The sequence below is a fragment of the Petaurus breviceps genome, unplaced genomic scaffold (assembly GCF_028583685.1).
Source record: "Petaurus breviceps papuanus isolate PSGF00001 unplaced genomic scaffold, PetGlider_PUasm1.0 81, whole genome shotgun sequence".
NCBI classification, from domain to species: Eukaryota; Metazoa; Chordata; class Mammalia; order Diprotodontia; family Petauridae; genus Petaurus; species Petaurus breviceps.
This window is the reverse complement of record NW_027186546.1, coordinates 4,138,932-4,162,999: the sequence shown is the minus strand read 5'-3', so window position 1 is coordinate 4,162,999 and position 24,068 is coordinate 4,138,932. Positions and strand designations below refer to the sequence as shown.

Below are 24,068 nucleotides of genomic sequence, written 5' to 3'. Positions count from 1 at the left end.
CCTCTCAAATATTACTTGGTCCACATTTCTCTGTCATATCCCCAAAGATAATATAAGAAATTTATTTCTGCCAGATAGCTTACTAAGATCAAGAAGTACTAAATCTGTGATACTCCCTTTATCAGTGAGCCATCCTTCAAACTATATTTCCACTGTTGTCCATTATTTTTACATACCAAAATAAAATAGGTGACCAATTGGCCTTTCATTTTAAAAAAGAAGTTAACCTTTAATATGTTTATTTCGAAATGAATTGAAGAAATTATGAAAGATCATTTATACTCAGGAACACTTGGCATCGTGTGATTTGCTTTTATTAGTCTGCCAGAGGATTTAACTTTGGGAATCATAATTTGTTTTTAGCTAATTTTAAAGCTTGATAGTCTTCTCCACTGGTTTGGAACTGTGCATATTAATTTAGTTTTCTTTGTCAAAAGCATATTCGACAAGAATTTTTTAAGTACTTAGTAAGTGCAGGGCTCAGGACTAGGTGCTGAAGATCCAAACATAAGATGAAAGATATATGAATAAATCTAGGGTTTCCATGGAGATAGGTCAAAATGAAACATTAGCTGATTTAACATGTACATTTCCTTTCTAAGCAGCCCTTAAGACTGGTCAGTCATAATCTTAGGCCCTAACAGGATTAGTTGGAATATAAGATCTGCAGTGTCTCTTTTGTAGATGTGAAATATTATCTAATAGTCAAGTAACATAAAATTAAAAAAATGTGTAAATGTTACATTAGGTTATGGAAATTAGTATGGCCACAGAAGAACATTAAACTAACAACACAAAATGTTGTGACTCAACAAGTTTACATTATGAGGAAAGAATAATGGACTTATTTTGGAGCAACTATCAAAAAAGATGAAATCAAGAGTTTTCACATAATGGCTTAATGCTTGGTCATTTCAAACTTTTAAGTACAAAATTTCGTGAAATGTTTTGTAATCTCTATCCTAAATATAGATGGGAAGTAGGAGATTAGCGGTGGCAGTAGGAGCTTTTAAATTAAAATATCTTTAAAGAATTTGGCAAGAGAGTACTGACAGCTTTCTAAATTCTTTTTAATTGTCCAGTGTGGGTTTGGTGTTAAGTATATTTTAATTTTACACATTCTTTGAAAGTGGCAATCTTACTACATGTAATATACAGATATCTCACATAAAAGCCATTATTTCATAATAATATTAATATATTGTATATTTTATCCACAGCCACACTGTATCACAGAATTCAGATATGTAATTTTGTACTTCACTATTCTGATATTATTTCATTTTTATGTTTTTATGGACTCAATTAACAATGTTAGATGTGGCATGCCTGTAAATGAAAATTCTGTTCACCACAATTCCCAGAGGGAGACCAAATGGCGTAGTGGAAAGGATGCTAGATTTGGAATTCCCTGACCACACTGGGAAAGAGTATAGTTGGGAAACGAATGAGAAAAGTAATGTGAGTTTTATAAAATGGGTTTGCTTAGAATCTAATATTAGAAACTGGCATTTTCAAATTTTGGAGCCCTCCCTCACCATACCATAAAAATGGCTCTTCAGAAAAGTAAAATAGGACAGAATTAAAACATCATTTCTTTATTGAAATTACAGCCTACTTTGAAACATCAAACAGAAAACAGTCCATTTTTAAAATAATGCTGCCGCCCACCCTGCCCCCACTCCCAATTTTTTTTTTCAGGTGAAAGGACTTTTAGCGGATACTGATCTTTGGAGTGTATAACAGTTATTCAAGAATTTGACCATCCTTTCATTTTGGGGATCAAGGATGTGGGAAAAGTGAATAAAGCTTTTACTAATAATTGCTTTTTAGGCAAATATTTAAGTGCTGTTTATATTTTTAAGTAATGTACATTAAAATTAGAGTTTATATTCTAGATAATTTTTAGATATACTGAGTTTAGAATTCACATTTTTTTCATATTTTTTTCAGTATGTTTTTTGGTTTGAAGTCACAGAATTATAGCTTTGACATTCTTTTGTTTTGAAGTAGTTATATTTAGAGATTCTAGTTATATTTAAAAATGAAGATTCCTCCACCCCTGTGTCTCTTCCTTTCCCTTTCTAGTTTTAAAAATTTTGTGTAATACAAAAATATCTGAACTAATTTTGAATGCTTTATTCAAACTGAGCAAGGAAAAATAAGAATTTGTTACATGGGGAAATTGGGGATTATAACCAGTTTTCAATCTGATTATATATACTAAAGTTAAAAATTTTTTTTATCAAGTATTAGAAGATTTTTCAATCTGTTTAAATGTCTCTGATATAACATGGCTTTTTTTCTTTTCCTACCTCAGAGAACAAATAAAAAGAGTTAAAGATTCAGAAGATGTACCCATGGTCCTTGTAGGAAATAAATGTGATTTACCTTCCAGAACAGTAGATACAAAACAAGCTCAGGACTTAGCAAGAAGTTATGGAATTCCTTTCATTGAAACATCGGCAAAAACAAGACAGGTAAGTAAAACCACAACAAATAGAAAACTACTTGCTGAGACTGTAAAGTGTTATCTATATCACTTCACATCTACCATTTATCTATTGCCTAGTGTAAATTGTGATTAAATTTAGCTTTGGTGGATTAATAAATGAACATGCTGCTTAAAATAACTGATACTTAAAATCAGTCCTTTTATATGGTAATCCATGGATTTTCTTTCCTCTAACCTAGAAAACAGTAATCTGTTGAAATAAAAAAGAATAATATCTGTGTACAGGGGTCTCTATCCTCTGGGTAAGAGTGTAAAACTTTGAATTCAAGTACTTATCTTCTCATATACTAAGATTCATGTGTATTACTCTAAGAGCTCTGGAAGTTTTAACTTTGAGATTTTCTGTTCTCTTCTGGTGCTTGTAGAAACAATGTAGTGCATGTTTCTAGACATGGTTTTCATTTCTGTTATATTTTTAAAAATTTTATTTTTCCCTTGATAGTTAATTTGAGGGAAGCAGAGATTTTTAAAGAAAATGACATTTAAAAATGATTTCACAGAAGTAGTCATTATTTTTTTCTGATAAACTGAATGTGAAGATTTACATTTAAAAATATATTCATCAGTTGTTGATGTCAAACTTTCAGTTAGAGAATATTAGCAACTATAAAATAGTTAAATTTTGTATAATATAAAACAAAGTCTTACAGGGTCATATAAAGTGCGAATTTGCTAAAATATTGAAAACAGGGCATAACGATAGGATATGAAAAATGGAGAAAGCTCTTGAATAAAATTAACAAAATAAAAGTGAAAATATTACATTGCATGTAGTGTCTACATAGATGGCTTGAAAAATTTATATACTAAGAATTCAAAATCAGATTCATTTTTTCAAGCAAAAATTATACATGAGAACAGTTAAAGGTCTTTTCAAAAATTTCTATTTACTTATTTAGATTTAATAACAAAATTTCAGATGATTTTGGGCATCATAAAGTGCCTGATTTATATGGGTTCAAAAAGTATTTGCAAAACCATGTGCTAAAAGGTCTTTAAGAAATGGTCTCTGGCATGAAGAAGCATATGTTATTGGAGACACTGCAAATAAGCAACAGTTAAATAAAAATATAAGTTAACATGTGATTATACTAAAAGGAGTGATACAGAGAGTAGGTTCTTTAGGATGTCAGAGAACTTAGTGTTGCATGGCAAGACACAGAACCTCTCATTGCCCCCAAGACACTCTCTTAAGTTGCCTGGCTGCATTGGAGAAAGAGTTTTCTTATCCTGTATTCCCTTCAGTGATGAAATGGTAGGTTCAAACAAAGAAACAAAAAAGATTGATTGTGGGTTAGGCTGTGAATGATGTGAAAACTGAATGAATGTTTTGCAAGTAAAATAGAGAGTATTCTTTTTGTGGCATTCAGAATGTTTCTTCATTTCTACTTCTTCTAAATATATTTATGTTATAACAAATAACTTGGAAGAAAACTAACGTTTCATGAAGAAAGTAGTAAAACTAAGAAACAAACACAATATTAATTCCCTTTTATAGAATCAAAATTTTTTAAACCAAAACTATGTAAATTTTTTGGCATTTTTACAGTCTTTTACAGTTAGGGAAGATCAACTTCATTTTAATGAAATTTGGTTCTTTCCATACTATATCTGTGATCACTTCAGGCCATTTGGGAATACAGCCTCTTCTATTTCCTTACTTTCTCCCAGAGGATAATGTAAGCTGCTTTAGGGCAGCAACTCTTTTTTATTTTTGTATCCTCAGAACCCAACTTAGTGCTTTGTGCACAATAGATACTTAATACTTTTCTAAATTGAATTTAATTATGAGGTAGTGAAGGAGCTACAGCAACAGTCTGAGGACTGACTGATCCTTGTGTTGCTTTAAGTTTAGAACATTATAAGGACACTTAGACCTATAGATCAAGTAACCAGTGCTGAATTTACTTATTATTAGATATGTGACCATAGACATATAAGCTAACATCTCTTAGTGGGGTATAAGTTTCATTTAGAATGATGGAAGGAACTAGATTATTTCTAAGACTTCCTCCAGGTCATACATATTGTGTTCTTCCAACATTTCCACTAGTGTTCTTATATTCCCTATGATGACCTGGCTGTATTGGCCATCAGCAGCAGGCCAACCAGTCATGATGTAACAGTTAAGTAAAACTTGCTTGGATTGTGGATTGACACCTCAGTCAAACCAGTGACATTATAGGGGGGGTGGGGAATCTCCCCCAGAGAAAAATTCTTTTACATATATTTGCTGTGATTATATCTGTAGATATGGAAAAGGTAAAAAAGGATACTTGGTTCCCAATCCAGCTACTTTTAGACCAGTAACACTCTTCTCCAAAGAGAGGGAGATTTTGTTTTATCATTTATAACTTTAAAAGGCTTTTTGGAGCAAAAAGCATGTATCTTCCCACTTTATAGACAAGAAAAGTGAAGGGTTATACACTTGCCTGATATTTTACAGGGCTACAAATCAAAGGTAGGAAAGAAGGGAAATAGTTTTAATTCCCAGAAGGGAGCCCTTGAATTAACTCTTGGAAATAGCAAATTAATGACTGACAGGATGAAGCAGAATATCCTAATATCCCATTTTCTCCTTACCAGATTGTTACATACTACTTCACTTTATGATAATCAGTTGAAATTTTTAGTTAAAGTATTATGGTATTCATATTTTATTTTGAAATATCCATTTTTCTTTAATTTGTGATTATATATTTTTCTGTGTTTTCAAAAAGTTTGAGGCCTAAAATTTCTTGAGCATGAGCATATCTCCAATTGATAATAGAAATTGGTGGGAAGATAGGTTTGATTTAACAGAAACTTATTTCAGATATATTTTTTTTTGGAGGGCGATTGGGGTTAAGTGAGTTGCCCAAGGTCACATGGCTAGATTTTGTGTTAAGTGTCTGAGGTCGCATTTGAACTCAGGTCCTCCTGACTCCAGGGCCAGTTCTTTATTCACTGCGCCACCTAGCCACCCCTTATTTCAGAATATCTACTTTGCTACATAAATCTGTTTTGAGATCTGCTTTTATTGAACATTTCTTAACTCTACCCTGATTCTTAAACTTTTAAACAGATTTATATTTCTAAGCTTTAAATTTGCTTGTTATTATATCTGTACTTTATGATGATTTCCTTAGAAATTACCTTATGAAAAATTTACTTAGTCATAAAAATATCAATTGAATCTAATTTGAGGTCTTTTTTTAGTATATTTTATTAGGAGATTTTATTTTATTTTATTTTTTAAAGCAATTGGGGTTAAGTAACTTGCTCAAAACTTACATGGCCAGTTTTTTTTTTGTGTGGGTGTTAAGTATCTGGGGCCAGGTCCTCCCAACTTCGGTGCTCTTACTCACTGCACCACCTAGCCGCCCCTTTATTAGGAGATTTTAAAAGAGCTATTCTAACTCTTGTAGAAAGTTTGAAATGTGACGTGACATATGAATCTTATAACAAATTAAAGGACATACAGCTTTCAACAATAGTAATATTGTACATCCTATATGCAAAGTCTTGGATCTACATCCTTTTCCCATTATAAGTTGCATTTTGTGATTCAAGCATTTCATAACTTAAATATCCTACTTTTTATTCTATCAGTTACTCACAAAAGGGTGCTATCTTGCTTCATGCCTTAATTTTTCATGTGTATTTTTGGGTTTTAAATTCAGTGTGTATGTACTATTGATAAATGTAGGGATAGGGATCAGATATATGATTTCATTGTTATAGAGCAGTGGTGTCAAACTCAAATATAAACAAGGGCCACTAAAACATACGTAAGGATCCATGTGAGCTGCATATTGTTTTAGAAAACCACATATTGAACATTTAAATATTTCCTATTACTTTTAATCTGGCTCTGGCTGCTGATTGCAGGTCACGTGTTTGACTAACCTGAGACACAGAACCTCCTAGGTTAGGAAACAAACTCCCTTTACCAGTGCAGGTCAGCACCTTTTCTGCAACTGAAAGCTATCTTTATTTAGAGAGTTGCCCAGTGCACAGAAAGACTTTGAGAAACCTGTCTAGGGTCACACAGTCACGGCATCAGAGTCAAGACTCAATTCCAGGTCTTCCCAGTTTAGAGGACAACTTTATCCCTCATATCCCACCCTATTTATAATAGGTATAATGTATTAGCTAATGAATTAGACTTAGGCTACATATTTAGGTGAAGAACATTAATTATGAGTGGTTAAATTTCTGATGGATCATGTGTTTAAATGAAGGTCACTTAGTGGAGGGTAGCAAGTAGGTCAGGATTTCTACTTAAATTTTATATAGATGAGCATTTGTGATTTTGAATTAAATATTTCTAAAAGTAGATATTTAAACAATTCATTTTCCCCTTTTACCTAATATTTATGATGTACCTGAGTATTTAATAAATTGCATAAATTTGAAAAGATAACGAACATTCAAGATGCTTTCCAATCCATTACATTATTTTAGATGTTTAAAATGTACACTAAATAGCCAAAATGTTATGAACTAATATTAATGTGTAGTTCATAAATATATAATTATTAAAGTCAGCTAGGTGGCAAAGCTCTGGATTTGAATTCAGAAGACCTGAATTCACTTTTAACCCATTAACACTTAACTAGATGTGTAACCCTTGGTAAGTCACTTATCCTGTCTGCCTCAGATTTTTTTTTGCTTTTTGGAGAGGGGAGGGCAGGGCAGTTGGGGTTAATTAACTTGCCCAAGGTCAGATGGCTAGTAAATATTAAGTGTCTTGAGTCTGAATTTGAACTCAGGTCCTCCGGACTCCAGGGCTGGTGCTCTATTCACTGCTCCACCTAGCCGCCCCCTGCCTCAGATTCTTCAAATTGTAAAATAGGAATAGAACATGTGCCTTCCAGGATTGTTGTGAGGATAAAATGAGATATTTGTAAAGCAGTTTGCAAACCTTCAAGCCTGTATAAATGCTAGCTATTATTGTTATGATTATAATTTTATTTTAAAAGTAATGATTTAAGGCTAAAATTGCATTTTATAATAGTTCTTTCATTGTGTGTGTACACTTAAAGACACACACACGTACACACGTGCACATATGTGATGGCCTCAGATATTGTCCACAACAATAACACCTAACGTATGGTTAATAAAGGAAGGTAAACTAGAAATTCTAAGGCAGTTTTTATGATAGGTATCAATGGTATGAAACCTGTGACTAGAATATAGTTCAGGAAAAGCATACCTTTTCCAAAAGAAACCATTTAGGTAAAAGGGTAGTATAGGAATAGGTAGAATTGAACTGACATAAAGAAAATGGAGGCAGAAACAAATGTGACTGTTTTTGAAGTGTACTAGGGACTAACAGATGAAAAGTTGAGGTATTCTGGAAAGAGGTGGCAGTAAGGCATGATATAGTATTGGTGGTAGAATTTTGATATTCTGGATACTTGCACCTTTCTGCTCAAAGTTGTTAATAATTTGTTAATTTCCTTAATGAGAATTTTATCCTCCCTAAATTGGAACAACCAGTGAAGGTTACTCATTCTGCATCTGGTTTTCATTAGAAAGAAGAAATTAGTTCATGGGTGGAAATGATGGGAAACTTTGGCAGAATTGATGAACTCCATCTTGGAATTTTTAGTGGAAAGAAAAGCCAGCCTTGTACATGTACCTCAGATTTTAGGAGAGCAGATTTCTGAAGATTAAAGGAAAGAATAGGTAGGATCTGGTGAACAAAATTTATAGAGAAATTCATATCATGAAGTAACTGATGACATGAAAACAATTCTGAAGAAGGAGATAAATTGTCCAAAATGTGATCATTGTAGGTGTGGAGAGAATTTAATGCCCAATTTAGTTGTTTTACTTAATTTTTTAAGCTACATATAGGAGAGGCAGCATGGTATTCGGAATTGTAGATAGATTTCCCTTGGTATTGTAAGATGTGGTTACCAAGTCACTGTTAGTGACAGTCTTTGAAAGTTAGTGAAAATAAGAGTACATAGTACTCGAGGTAGCCAAATGATAATAAGCCTAAATAAGAAGTGACCTGTCTGAGATCACACAGTTGTTCAGATTCACAATTGTTTAGATTCAAAACCAGTTCCTCTGATTCTAATACAGCTCAGTTTCCAAAGTTACCTTTTCATTTTTAAAAATTATAACTGAGAGTTAGCTTCAGTTAAGTGCTAATAAGTCTTTAGCATCAGCTAATTTTCCCTTGAACAAATGGTACTTGCCCATGCCTTCTGGCATAAGCAGACTGAAAGGTAAGGAATAAAGCCATAGGTAGAGTAGGGCTTCTTAGACTTTTCCCATTCACAACCCCTTCAGCTCTTCTTAAATTTACCCAGTTAAATTGAAGTACTAAGCATCTAATAAGAATAAGACATTGTGGCTAGGTGGTAGGGGTATAAAAAAAGAATGCATGGTCCCTCTTATGAAGATGAAGATCCAGTAGAAATTGAGAGAGATACCATATAGTCATGGACCTTGCCCTGGGGAAGGCTCCATGTTTTTTAACTGTGCCCAGATACTTCAGATGTAGGCACCCTCTAGATCTAAGACAAGATGCTTCAGGGTAAGGGTATCTGTGATCTCAGTATTCTCATTTAGCTCCACCCAGTGTGCTGAACAATCTTGTTTGAGTTCTCTTGACATTGCATGGATAGATACCAGTGAAACATAGGTTTATCCATCCTTGCTTCTCATTAATGTGATTAGACATTTTTCCCCTCTAGTCACACCTCTGTTTTTCCTGTGCAATTCAAGAAAAAATTCTTGTAAAAATCTATACAATTTCCATTTTTCATCTGTTGATTGTACTTCGTCTAATTTTATCCTTGAATGCCCAAAGGATGAGATATATTGCTTAGTTGGATCTCTTGTCGAGCTTTTTATAAACTTATTTTTTCAGTTACTGTTTCTTCCTGTTTTATGAGGTGGTTCTCTTTATAATCTTCCATCATCTTCTCTTGAAATTTACAAACAAGTTGAAGAAACAAGAATCAGTGTTGCCCTTGGCTACCTTTTCTCCTCTCAAGGAGAAAGTATTGGATGGTTGAAAGTTCTTCAAACAAAGTCCAGATGGTCACATTATCAAGGATATTATAGTGGTGATTCTTATTGAAGTGTGGGTTGTTCTATAGGGCCTCTGAAATAATTTTCATCTCTGAATATTCTTTGATTCTTGACTACATATATGTGTGTCTCTCTGTGTATATATAAATATGATGCCAGATTTAATAATTTATTTCTATATTGAAACAGCAAGAATAGGAATATGAAATGTTATTGTTATTACTGCTATAAAAAAGAGGTTGCAACATATGAAGAGACCCACACTGCCCAAGATGCATCAGCTACCTGAGCAGAAAACCATTTTTTAGAAAATGGTAGCTGCTGGTATCTTAAGTTTTATTGCATTTGGAAAGGGAGGGGGAAGGAGTAAGTTAAACCAGGTTCTTGAAGGGAGTCTAAGAGAAGCAAATCAGACAACACAGACAGACAGACAGACAGACACACACACACAGGGGCATGAAACTAGGGAGTAGGGGGGTGTTTGTGTGTATATGTATACGCATACATACACACATTGCTAATGTAGATTAGATTAGGCCTGGCTATTTTAGGGCATCTATCTAATTAGGCAGGTAATGCTAGATTATCCTGGCCCACCCGAGTCAGTACATGGTAATGCTAGGGGCAGCAGCTGTTGAAACTAATACTGGAACTCTGGGAGTCAAAATGCCATACGTTTTGCTGAAAACAAGTGGGTATTCGCAGTGAAGTGGTATCAGTAAAGGTCATTACAGGCCTAATCAAAAACTTTTATTGGATTTCACTTTTGAGAATTCTAGGAAAATTAAGTTTTTAAAGTTAAAATGTCAAGTAGTTTACTCTTCATAGGTTTATGGTTCATTTTCAAGTGATGAAAGTTAATTAAAATACTCATTACAAAATTATTTGAATTATATTTTAAAAAGAAAATAATCATTTCCAATGACAAATAAGAAAATCCTCAGGTATTAAATTCCTCTAACTTAATAGAAGCATCTGTAAATTTTGTTCATTAGATTAAAATTTAGTATTATAGCTCTAGGACTGAAAGGGACCTCAGAAGCCTGAAGCCTCGAATATTTCTTAGAACCATGGAAGCTCCCTTATTTCTTTCAGTCAGTTACCAAGTATTTGTTTATTAAGTATTACCATGTGCCAGGCTCTATGATGGACTCTGGAGATAGAAACACTTTAATAGTAAAGAGCTTAAAAACAAGTTTTGTAGTCTGGCATCCAAATATGGATGGAGACCTTGGGAGGTGTTTGTTTGTATGTGGGTTTTTTTGGGTGGGGGTGGGGGGAATGGTATTGGTTTTGAGTGGATGTATACACGTGACTATTCTCTGATCATCTCATTAAGAAAGTATTTGTTTAGTGTAGGTGTAGTGTTTTAACAATAAAAGTTCATAATGTAGCACATGGCATTATTTAGATTAGTTAAATAACTTATTAAGTGCTTACTGTACCAGGCACATTGCCAGGCTCTAAGAATGCAAATACAAGCAAAAACAAAGATAGGCTCTGTCCTCAATGACAAAACATAAAAGGGAACTATAGGAAGTAGTGGTGTGGTTGGGAGGGGAAAGGTGAAAAAGAAATCTGGAGAGTCAGGAGCAGATTTTGGTTAGGATGACTATTTCTAAAATGGAGGAACTCTCCAATTAGAGGAGGCAGCAGGGAGCAGAGGTGGAAAGGTAGATAAAAATGGAGATTTTTCCCAATCTATCATCCTCCCATCTTCCAAATTGATATACCTAAAGCACAGGTCTGATCATGCCATTCAAAATGGAAAATATCTTCCCTACTTAGACTAAGGACACTATTTTTCAGGTTAGTAAACTAGGAATAATCCTTGGTTACATCTCCTCTGTTTAATCAGCTGCCATTGGCATTATTTAGATTAGTTAAATAATTTATTAAGTGCTTACTGTACCAGGCACTTTGCCAGGCTCTTAATGAATCTCCATCTATGACGTTGCTTGTGCTAGCTCCCTCTCTTTACTTACAAGGTCACTTTCCTAATTCAGGTTTTCATTGTGTCTCAGCTGGACTATTGCAGTAGTGTAAGTGGTCTCTCTGTCTCCAGTCTCTCCCTTCTCTAATACATTCTCTTTACAACTGACAAATTATTCCTGAAATACAGGTCCGACCATGTCATTCTCCTATTCAGAAATACTCAGTGACTGACTGTTGCCACAAGGATAATACACAAATTCTTTGTCCTGGAATTTATAATTCCCTTTAATGTAGGACTCAGTTTACTTTTTCTAGGTTTGTATTTGTTTCCCCTCAGTAGGTAATTACTCATGGATATGTTATATCAACCCCAGTAGATTAGAAGTTACTTGAAGTCAGGGACATTGATTTTTTTTTCTTATATCCTCTAGACCTAGTGTAGTTCCTTGAACATATAGACTCTAAATATAATTTAAGTGGACACACTTAAGGAGACACATAAATGATATCTTTATCAACAACAGCAAAATGGGTATTTTGGACTTTGATCTCAGACTTTAGCCTATGGAAACAGGAAGTTAAAATTAGTTGTTCAGTTTCTTAAAATGTTTACTTCACAAGGTATTTCCTTCTAGCTCACTTTTACTTTTATGTCACTTGTATTGAAATGAAAGGATTATTTGGCTTGTGTATCATGTAATAATCTTATCTTTTTTGTAAATTGGCTCCTATGAAAGGAAACATGGTACAAACAACTGGTTCTAAAATTTCACTAATAGAAATTTTTAAATATGTTGTATAAGATTTATTACAAGTCCTTGGAATATGAACACTTGCCAGTTTGTAAGTATATGCAGTGCTTTGTTATGAATACCAGAACTTAGTTAAATATAAACCAATGGAAGGAATCACAAGGAAATAAAATAAAAGGTAACTCACATCTCTGTGAGGTCAGCTGGTTAATCTTAAAATCAATATAAAAGAGATATTAATATTTCAGAAATGAAATTGTAGCTAATTGGCTCCTTAAATTCTAGTCATTTTCAGATTGATATAAAGTAAACATTCTCTTGATAATAAAATTCACTGTGAAATAATGACCTCCCAATGATGATAATTTTAGCTGTAATTCTAATAATGAATTCTTTGGTGGTGGTGGTGGTAATTTCTTTTGAATTAATGCCTTCCTATTCTCTCTGCATTGTTAGAACCAAAATCACACCTTTATTTAATGGTGATGGGTATGTTTGTGCTAAAAAAAAGAAATCAAGCACTCAGTCCAAATCGAGCAGTAATCATTTTATGTTCTTGCTGCAGAATAGTAAGAACACAAAATTCTGTGATTTTTTTTTCAAGAGTATTTATTCTGGCAGCAACAAATAAATCCTGAAAATGATTTATTTTCCTTTTGATAGGAATAAAAATTTAATTTTTTTTAACATATCAAGAAAATGAGCTTTTTACTTGGTTTTTGGCAAGTATTTGAATTTTTCAAGTTCTTTATCTTGAGTTTTAAGTGAAAAGGTTTATCAAAGACTTATTCCTTTGTAAAAAGAACTTAAGTACCTTAAATTATTTTAAAATTCAAGATTACTAATAATCTTTTTTTCTTCATGATAATTTTAATTTTGAAAAATCTCTTGCCCCATTAAGGAATTAATTACAGGTATAAAACTAATCTTAGAAAATAGAAGCATTACGGTTGAAAATGGGGAAACCTATTACATTTAAAGGCTGAACACCTTTTCAGGCAAAAATGTAGTTTTGTTTGAGGAGAAAATTGTAATTAATCTCAATATATAATGAATCAGATTTATTTACAAGATTGTCACTAAAATATTTGGAATTAATACAGAAACTTCAGTAAAGTTCTAAGCTTTCTACTCTGAAAAACAGAAGGTAAAACTTGTATTTGGTAAATTACAAAGTTAATTACAAATGTTTTACCAGTATGATTTAAGAAATTTTGTGGTAGTATAGGCTACCTTCTTGGGATGGACCCATGTTAATTTATCACCTTGCTCCTTTTGGCACTTGCTTAATTATTTTTTTTGGTAGAAAAGACTTGGAAGCACTCCTGTGAATCCCTCTTGTCACATACTGTTTTCTCTCAATACCCTCTGAATTCTAGGACACCACAGCCTTCAAGAAAATAGATGGAAAATAAGAATGAATGAATAATAGCTTTTGTAAAGTGACTTAAAGTTTGCAAAGTTCATACATAATGTTCTCTTAGTTGAATGGGTTACATCCTCCAGATTTATTTTTAAGACTTTAAGATAAAAACTTGTTTAATTTAAAATTGGTTAAATTCTCAGATATTTCTAGCTATGGCTAGATTGTCTCTAGACTCTAATGTAGTCTGGAGGACTTTTTGAAAAATGAAAGCTTATAAAAATGATCCCCAAAATGAGACCAAAAATCAGTGGCAGAATTATCAATTATTTTTCCTAAATCCAAATGGGCATAATGCCATGATTGCTACTGTACTGCAGAATCATATAAAATATAATACTCCACACAGAATAGAGTATACTTGTTAATTTTTGTTTAAAAATTATTTTCCTAAAAGTTTTCGTTAATGCTTAGTAGAGGGGAAATAACACACACACACACACACACACACACACAGTCTTACTAATTTTGATAAAATCTCCCACTCATAGATTTTGTTAAGCAACTCTTAAAATAAGCCAGTATTCTTGCTCAGATGGGAAAAACTGTCCCTTCCCCCCTTTTAGAAAACTGGTGAATGATGTGTTGTCCTATTTTTTTTTTTAACAAGTGAAGCTCACTTATTCAATTTTTATTCCACATGGCTATCCCAATAAATTATTTTTAGCAGTGAAACAAACCTTTAAAGGAGTTGTGTTTTACAATGCAGAGAGTGGAGGATGCTTTTTATACATTGGTGAGAGAGATTCGGCAATACAGATTGAAAAAAATCACCAAAGAAGAAAAGACTCCTGGCTGTGTGAAAATTAAAAAATGCATTGTAATGTAATCTGGTAAGTTGAGCAAATTAAATTTTGGCAGAAAGCTGATGGTCTTTTAAAGGTAACAGTTTATAAGCTCTTAGAACCATTTGTGGCAGTTCTATATTAAAATACTTATAGATTTATAGCATTCCGATCCTATACTTGAATGTATGCCACCATGGAGGGAAAGGGAAGGAGGGGGACAAAATGTGAAACTCAAGGAATTGTGGAATTGAATCTTGTAAACTAAAAGTAAACAAATTAATAACAGATTTATAGCATTCTAATTTGAAGTATAATATAAAAATGTTTACTTTTACTTTTTAAAGTAGTTCTAAATTCAGACTATGCAGGAAAATTGACAAAACCTATTTTTTCTTAAGCTAAATTGTGATTGGACCATAGTTTTCTTATCTGTATGTGGTCATGGGAGTATAAATCATAGATATAGATAGAACTGCATGAGACCTGAAAGAGTTAAAAAAAATGTCCTATTTATAGATGAGGAAACTGGGACCTGGCTTGCCCAAGGTCACATCTTGTCAATGCCTTTGTTTTGAGTTTGATTGAGTTGAATGACATGAAATTCACCAAAAAAATCTATGATTTCCTTTAGGTTATTAGTTTTGTAATATTCTTTGGGCACAAGTGAGACAGGAATTTACAATGCTGAATTTGGTATATTATTTATTAGACTGAACATCAGTCATTTGTGATCTGCATTTTAGGGACTTAAGAGTTAAACCTTCAAAAGGTAACGAATTTATTTTCTTAACTGTAGAGTTAAGTCCAGTGTATGGATTGGTCAAAGTGTAAATACAAAAGAGATACATATTAGCCAAATGTTGCTGACGAACTCTGAACCTTATATGCCTTCCTTTTCAGGGGAAAAAAAAGGGTAAAATTCATTTATTAAAGTGCTTGTTACTATTGGGCATCAGGAACAGAAATCTTTTGATGAAATTATTTTCCAATTAAGATAAAGAAAATTAGCCTTTTCTTGTTTCTAAGTATTGATTTAAATAAGTTCCTTGGGGTACAGCCTTTTAAAAGTCATTTTTCATAAACACTTGTGTAAAAATGTATATAGGAAGACCAAAGCCCTCTTGAGATCCGTGCGTTATGGTGTGGTGAACCTGGGTTCTTGAAGACTATGCCAGCAGAGCATATGTTGGAAAGTCTTCAGGTAGAGGCTTGGTGGCCAAGTGTATAAATGTTGTCTAACGAGTCTAGTTAAATTCAGAAAGACCGATTAAAGCAACTTTAGAAAACCACCTGCTAAGTCACAGGAATTATGACCTGCGTTAATGGAGAGAGTACACTTTAATTTTTGCTTGAATGTTAAATTTCCTATATGCATTTGGACACTTCTAAGAATTAAATGTTGGGGATACAAATAGAAAAATAAGACAGTCCCTGCTTTCAAGGAGCTTACAATCTAGTAAGAGGAGACTATACACATAGGGATGGTTCAGCAGCAAGTCAGGTAGAAAGAAGCTCCATGGTACTTGTGTAGAAGCAAAGCAGATAGGGAAAAATAGATTGAGTACAAAACTTTAATCAAAGCTGTGTTTTTTGGGGGGTTAAGTGACTTGCCCAAGGTCACACGGTTAGTTTTTGTGTTAAGTGTCTGAGGCCAGATTTGAACTCAGGGCCTCCTGACTCCAGGGCCGGTGCTCTATTCACTGCGCCACCTAGCCGCCCCCAAAGCTGTGTTTTAGTACTATTATATTTTAAGTGTTAGTGTTGAATTTTGGAAGCATTTTCCGCAATTTATATTTTTCCTTATATTTCCTTCTTTATTTGACCTGGTGCAACTTGATCTGTTGGAATTAGTTGAGTACTAAGTTGCCTTGGATGCCTGTTGAATAATTGCAGACGTTTTTCTTTACTATTTGTTAATAATGTTATAGCCCAAAGTAAAAATTTTTAAGGTTACCAGAAACTCTCAGTGGAACTTCTAGGTTCTTATTGTTTTTGAACACAGTCATAACTGCTGAATATAGAAAGGTGGACTACTTGTCTGCCACTAATTGAATTACCACGGACAAGCCACTTACTAGTCACTGTTTCCTGCCATGTAATAATACCTACTGGCACCTCTACCTAATTGTTAGGGTTAATGTAACCTAAAAGAATAGATACTGAATGAAATGATTATACAACTATTGCTATTAACATAGCTGATGAAAGAAATCTCAGTAGTATACTGCATCAAATATCAAACTCAACATCTTGGAATATGTACTGTAGTCTTTCACATGACAAAGGTCGTAAACCATACTAGAAATTAAAACTTTAATTAAATAAAGTAAATTATAAATTTGCCAAAACATTAGTAAACACAAAGATGACTTCATTCTTCTAGTAGTGTTAGATTTTTGTTCCTAAGGCTCCCTCTAGTGTGTGGCTTTGAAGTATTTTATATGTCTGTTTTATAACACATTCAGGTTTATCTAATTAATAATTTACATTCCATTTTATACTAATTTCATTTTTAATAGTGGCAAAGCGAACAAGTGTAAAATGTTAATTGATTACAAGCTCTTGGTAATTTTTGAGGGGTTGGGGAGGAATGTCAGCAAGCTCTGTTTTATGTGTTAGACTATTGTTTTCAGCATTCTTAGACTTTTGCTATTCAGTTAAATAATTCATCAGGTTATAACTTGTTTTACATATTGAATTCCATTTTTAACTGATTTTCTTTTCTCTTACCACTCTTTGTATTAAGTAGAGCACTCTCTACAGGATATAGTTTTATTCTACCCATATCTGAGGAACCTGATATGTTATATATCATTTAAAAATATAGTTGCTTTCTAGGGTATATAAACAAAGAGCATTGTGATTCTCTTCTTAAGATTAGTTTAACTGATTTTAAATATATAAAAATTTTACTGAAAATTTATGTATTTTTTTTTACTTAGCAAATAAATGCTTTACATTTGTTTTACCTATTCATTTTGGATGAAAGTATGTTAAAGAACATTTGCACAGCTTATAGTGAGGTCCAAAATACAGGGATGATTGAGGTTTAACACACAAAAATGTATTTGGACTCTTAATATTTACAAATAAGGAGGCCAGTTATAGCAATGATTCTTGTTTTTATGAAGGTTCTTGTTTTTGTTGTCAGCCTAAAAACTTAGATTTTGATTATAATTATCCTTGTGTAAAAATTCAAGCATACTGTCTTAGTGGTAGACAGTAATGATGTTATTAGTGAAATAAGTAACCTTTTTCAAACAAATTAATATACTTTTTAAGTGCAAAGATCACATCTCTATATAGCAACACTACTAATAATTTTGCTTATCTTTTTTCTTTGATGTTTTAACCAGCCATACATACACACAAGAATAAGTGCTCTCATCTGAAATTATGAAAAAGGGAAATAACCCTAAAAGTATGAAAAAATGATACTTAAAAATCTTCAAGTGCTTATATATATTTTCCTTACATAAATGTAAAAGTTCTTTATACAGACTCAACCTTAAAGTCTCCATTGGTAAAATGTTCCCTTCCCTATCTATTCAACATATCAGATTAAATGGTAGCAAATAACAACCTTTGCTAAATTGATTTTATACGTCTTATGTATTTCAGGGTGTTGATGATGCCTTTTACACATTAGTTCGTGAAATTCGAAAACACAAAGAAAAGATGAGCAAAGATGGTAAAAAGAAGAAAAAGAAGTCAAAGACAAAGTGTATAATTATGTAAATAAAATTTGTACTTTTTTCTCAAAGCATACTTAAGATAATTTTTTGTACATTATACTAAATTATTAGCATTTGCTTTTTAGCATTACCTAGTTTTCTTTCTGCTTCATGCAAACTCTTATCTTTTATCTGAATGCTTATTTTAAAATGACAGTGGAAACTTTATTCCTCTAAGTGCCAGTATTCCCTTAGTGTTGGTTCTTGAACTAGCAATGCCTGTGAAAAAAAAAATTGAATATCTGAGATTTTCCCTCTTGGGATTTTTGGTGCATGCACACTTGCTATAACTTTCTATTTTTTTTCTCGCCAGTTATGTACTTAGGTGTTTTAACAAATCAACGAAGTATAATGTTACACAGTTTTTAAATGATCCCTATACTGTGTTTTATTTTATCCTGATAATGGATTAGTTCTTAGGTATTTTAACTTCAATTGAAACTTAAATAATTGGCTTTATTATTTTTGAGGATATAAGAACCTCTTATAGTCTTCCTATAGATTCAGCTTATAGTTCATCATGTCCTGTAGTTTCAGATCACCTTGAATGAATGTAAAGTATGTCATTTAGAATTTTTAAAAAATTTCCACTGCTACTATTTGTCATAGTCACTCCTTTAAAAATATATTTTTTCTATAAAAATGGAAATAAAATAAAAAATGTTTGCAGCAGTGGAAAATAATAAAGGCCTTTTTATTTTCCTATTTTTAATTGATTCGTTCACACAGACTTGCTCAGTGGCCTTTACTTTTAAGGCAGACCTAGTATCTTAGAACAGAGGTGTCAAACTTGCAGCCTGTAGGCTGCTTGCTCCCAAATGGGGCCAGAATTAGATTAAAATGTAATTAGGAAATTAAAACTACAACATGGATAATATTAATTTGAGGTTTTTTAAAAGTTAACAGCACCCACAAGGATCTGTTTCTGTTTGCGTTTGACACCACTGTATCCAGTTGCAGGACATATTTGAGGTTATATTTAGACACTATTCTTTAATGATGGAAAAAAGAAAAGCATGAAGTACATACATAGATCATAATCCTGATTTCTTACTGCTTTTTCTCAGAGTGGCTTTAGATCTTTCTTTGAACTTTTTTTTAAATAAACAATTCACTCAGTTTTCCTTTTGATTTGAATCATGGAGTACATTAGCTTTTTAACTGTCAAAAATTAACTAGTAACTACGATGCATCTCATAGAGATTGAATGTAGTTTCCATTCTGGATAAAATTAAGTGTAACTTTTCTTAAATGTTACTAAATTTAGGATCATGGAGCATTGTCTAGGGGCTATCAAGATATATGCAGTACCAAGGGAAAGAAATGGCCATACTTAAAAGAGTTGTGATGCATAAAGGGATTCAAATGTATTTTCTGTAGGGTTCTTGAATTTTTGATGAAGCAGGGCAATTAAAAAAAAAACCTATAGGACTGATAAGTTATTCTTCATTACCTGAATTGTGAGTGGTTTGAGGAAGAGGGAAGTTTTTGTAGAATTAAAGGGCAGGGTGGGGTGGGAAGGAGGTATCCTAGAAGATAAGCATTTATCTAATCATAATAGCCTTAACATTTAAAAACCAATACTGAAGTTGAGAAAATTGACCTAGTCTTAGAATCCCTGTAACATGTTTGTGCAAGAATGTAGCAGATGTGGATAGTATGTTTTTGAGTCATTATACGAAAATTAGGAGTTCTAGGTTTTGTTTGAACTGAGTCACACTGCATCAGAATTTAGAACCTAACTTTTGTAGAGTATCAAAATCTTTGCCACTTTTGTGCAGTTTTTTTTTTTTTAATTTGTAGAACCTGGGGCATGTTGAGTTGCAGTTTGCACAACTTGATCTTATTTGTATTCCAGTGGATTTCTTTTAATGCTTTCTAAGAATATCTCAGATTTTGTTTTGATGGCAACAAAAATTTGTATGTTAAGTCATTTACTGTATAATAATTCATTTATTAATTCTACTTGTCAGAAAGGATTAATGTGGTAGGAATTATGTAATCTTGATAATCACCTTCTAAAAAAGCAACCAGCAATTAATAATTAAATTGAAATTCTAGTTTTTAATTAACTATTAAGTTATAATCTTGGCTGTTAGGAATTTCATGTAGAGAAAAATCAAACAGCATGAAACTGTACTGTGACTAGTTAAGTACAGTAGGGGAAATAATTACTGTTTCTCCAAGTAACATACTCAAATTAGTTCCTGAGTTTTTTGTTTATTACCATAGTTTGAGATCTGGGTGTCTGACAGCTCTAAGTGCCTACATGGAATGATGATACTGAACATACAGATGTACTTAGAGAAATAGAGGTCGCCAACTAGAGAATTTGCAGACTTTTGGGGTAAAATTTGCTACATAAAACAACATGGGCTACATGATCTAAAAGTTCCTAATTCCACTGTCTTTTGTTACCATGTTGAAAATCATTTTGCTTTTTCCCCTTTTTTGAGTGCCAACTTCTTACTAGAAACTATTTCTTAATGTAACATGTTTACCTGGAATGTATTTTAACTATTTTTGTATAGTGTAAACTGAAACATGCACATTTTGTACATTGTTTTTTGTGTGTGTGGGGGCGTATGCAGTGTGATCCAGTTTTTCTCCATCATTTGGTTGCGTTGAACTAGGAATATTGGTTGTATCAGACATAAAAATGTAAAATGACCACTGTTATAACTAAAATTAACTTTTACATGTTCACAGGAGTATGTGCTGTGAAGTGATCTGAAATTGTCATATTTTTGTCATAAACTGTACTACTCCTAATTATTGTAATGTAATAAAGTGATTGTGACTCTACTACTCTGTTTCCTGGGAATTGATTTCAAAATCTAAATTCATATTCTAATATTTGCTCTGTAGCTGTCAAGGTATGCATTAATGCACTTATATTTTTAAAGATTTCCTCTAAAGGAAATTGGATTAAATATTTCATCATAGACAGTCGTTAATCACAAAAGAAACTGCTTCTATGTGTGCCTTAAATCAATTACATTAATCATACATTATTGTATCTGCTGTATAACTCTAGGATTTACTAAAAGTTCATTGTTATTTTATCCTTTAGCAAAAGATGGAAACTCCATCTATTTTTCTTAAGGAAAGTAGTATAGCATTTTGTCTTAAGTCAAAGATGATTATAATAACTTACATGAATTTGAAAGGAATCCAGTAACAGTAATAAAACTATGAAGTTTTTAAAAAGGCTGTAGTTTTCTTATTGATTAGTCCAAATGTAAAAAAAAAAATCAGTTTATCACCTAATCATTCCAATTATTAGTTGAAAGCTATCTATCTCAAAATCGAGACAAGCAGGTTATTTCAGAGAGAACAAATATGAGAATTTCATTTCAGCATAATTGGCCAATTTTATGGATGTTGTTGTTCAGTAGTTTCTCACTCTTTGTGACTTCGTGTGGGGTTTTCTTGGCTTTCTCTAGTTAATTTTACAGGTGAGGAAACCAAGGCAAACAGGATTAAGTAACTTACCCAGGGTTACACAGTTAGGAAATATCTGAGGCCACATTTGAACTCAGGTTTTTCTGACTCCAGGCCCAGCACTCAGTACTGTACCATCTAACTGCCACAGACTGATGGATATCTATAAGCTGTTGGAAATGGTTTTCTGCACTATAAATGTCTGCAGTGCAGCTACAGAAAATACCCATTTGAATTCTTGCTGCTATTCAGTTTTCTTTCAAGTGAACCTTAATACCTTGTTGCAGTGTACCAGATTTTGGCAAAAAGTTTTTTAGAACTGTCTACTCCAACTGTGTGACCTTGGGTAAGTCACTTAACCCCAAATGCCCTCCAAAAAACAAAAAAAAACCTCCTTTAAAAACTAAAACAAATGAAATGATGGGTTGGCTGAATTAAAACCTAGATAAATGTATTTGCAATGCAAAATACCATCTTTTTTCTGTGACAGAATCAGTGAATACAAAACAATAACAGGCTAAGATAGACGTCTAAAACTACTTCATAAGTATTTATTTTTAAGGCCTAGTGAACATTTTCATTAAAAATTTTCAGTGTTGATTAATGATGGGAGTTTAAAGTCTATTCAGTAAATTGAGCAATGAATTTTTTTTGCTAAATAAGTGCTTTGACATGCTGTAATTTGAAAAACCAGGACATAAGTCTTGTCTGAGTACGCTTTCAGTATCAGTTTATAGCTGTCAGTTGGAACCTATTAAAATAATTTTTAAAGTTGAGGAAGAGAGTTCAGTTATTCTGAGCATTTTTGTGTACATCCTGTGCATTAGAGTTATTCTGCAGTATTTGATTTACATATAAAGAAGTGCCACCAATTATTGCTCAGAAAGCCTAAGAAGTAAATCTACATTTGTAACAAAAATTCACTTAGTTTTGTCATCTTCTAAGTAGTAGCGTTGCTTCATAGCTCTGTATTTTCTAAGGAAGTATAAAGCTTCTAGCTCTTTTATAACAAATTCTCCTCGTGCAATAAGTTCTCTGATCTTCTCTGGGTCATTCACATCTTTGTTTTTAAGGAAAGCTGCCTTCAAACGTCTTTTAAAGTAGTCTGCTCCCTTTGGATATTCTCTTCCGATATACAGCAGCTTAAAAACAAACATGTTTTATATTCCTAAATAATTTGCACCATGTAATATTAAGATTATTGGAACTAGTAATAGATACTTACATTTTTATAAAGAGTCAAAACTTCTCCTCTTAATGGGTTAGCCATTTTCATTTGTCACTGAAAATATCCACTGTCTTCATACATAGAAATGCACATACCTAGAAAAATGAATATTTTATCAATACATATTTTAAGCTAATCACTAATAAAATATTAAATTCAGAGCAGCTTTCACTCAGCAAAGGAAGATTCCATGCTACATCATGGAAAATTAAACAAGAAGCACCTGAATTCTTGTTTATTTATCTTTGCATTTATTAGTAATAAATTCATGGGCATAGTAGAATTTAGAGGTGGAAACCTTAGGGCTTATCTATTCCAATTTCTTCATTTTACAAATGAGGAAATTTGAGGCCAAAAATGATTTTTCTCAAGTTGTCTAAGTAGTAAGTGTACAGACTTGGATGTTAAAATTTGACCCACATTCACTTTTTCAATTCAGGTCGAGTTATCAAATCCTCTCTCCCATATATTCATATGTATTCTCCTAATGAGTTTTGTTCTAAGAGTTTTAGTTCAAAACGTGTTTGGAAGACTTTGGTTTTGCTACTACTTTTTTCTTATGTATGTCCTTGAAATGGTCTGCCACTCCATGTCTGCTTCCTCATCTGTAAATATGGGGATTAGATATTTAAGAATCTCAAGACCCTTCCCGTCTCTTAAGTCCTATAAACTTTAAAATCCAATCTATCTACGAACATTTATCATCTGTTATGTGCCTGAGATACAAATATAAAACTGATACAACGTAATGATTCTCACTGTGACTGGCTTTCTTTAAAAAAAATTGAAAAACTTTTACTACTCTGAAAGCATAACTTGAGCTGGGAGTTCTTAACTTGAAATCCATTAACTTTTAAAAAAAACAATTTTAAAAATTGTATTTTAATATAATTGGTTTCTTTTATAATCTTGTGTTTTTAAAACATCTAAAAAAACATTCTGAGAAAGGGGTCCATCATAAAAAAAAATGTTAAGGACCACTGTCCTAGAACATGTTTTTACTTTTAAAATTCTCTTAAGTTTAGTGCTGGAAACATTTCAGGCTAGAAATATAATTCTTTTTAACTGAATGTATATTTCTATGTCTGTGTTTATGTATATATGTATATGTATACAACTATGTGTGTGTGTTTGGTCTGGACCTTGAGTTTCATCAGTGTACAGAACACATCCTTTGCGGAGACTTGCTTCCCACTATTTAGTTAAATTAT

At 32.5% G+C, this 24,068-nt stretch overlaps 2 protein-coding genes across 9 annotated transcripts in view; one reads left to right on the top strand and one right to left on the bottom strand.

Moving 5' to 3' along the window:
- Positions 1-20,990, top strand: part of LOC138176111 (GTPase KRas) — a 47,475-nt gene extending 26,485 nt beyond the window's left edge. Inside the window, exons 4-7 of one of the 3 annotated variants that reach the window (XM_069106860.1) lie at positions 2,321-2,480; positions 14,373-14,488; position 15,364; positions 18,073-20,990. In XM_069106860.1, coding sequence (XP_068962961.1) covers positions 2,321-2,480; positions 14,373-14,488; position 15,364; positions 18,073-18,189 — 394 coding nt within the window. In that variant the 3' untranslated portion in view covers positions 18,190-20,990. Of the gene's footprint in view, positions 1-2,320; positions 2,481-14,372; positions 14,497-15,363; positions 15,365-18,072 lie in introns of all 3 variants that reach the window. The other 2 variants (XM_069106859.1, XM_069106858.1) reach the window with 2 other exon arrangements.
- LOC138176112 (electron transfer flavoprotein regulatory factor 1) overlaps positions 1-24,068 on the bottom strand; it is a 37,404-nt gene that overhangs the window by 9,052 nt on the left and 4,284 nt on the right. For 2 of the 6 annotated variants that reach the window (XM_069106861.1, XM_069106863.1), the window contains 2 exons: positions 22,855-22,952; positions 18,179-18,404 (listed from right to left, as the gene is read on the bottom strand). In XM_069106861.1, coding sequence (XP_068962962.1) covers positions 22,902-22,952 — 51 coding nt within the window. In that variant the 3' untranslated portion in view covers positions 18,179-18,404; positions 22,855-22,901. Of the gene's footprint in view, positions 1-18,178; positions 18,405-22,166; positions 22,772-22,854; positions 22,953-24,068 lie in introns of those variants that run through there. The other 4 variants (XM_069106865.1, XM_069106866.1, XM_069106864.1 and 1 more) reach the window with 2 other exon arrangements.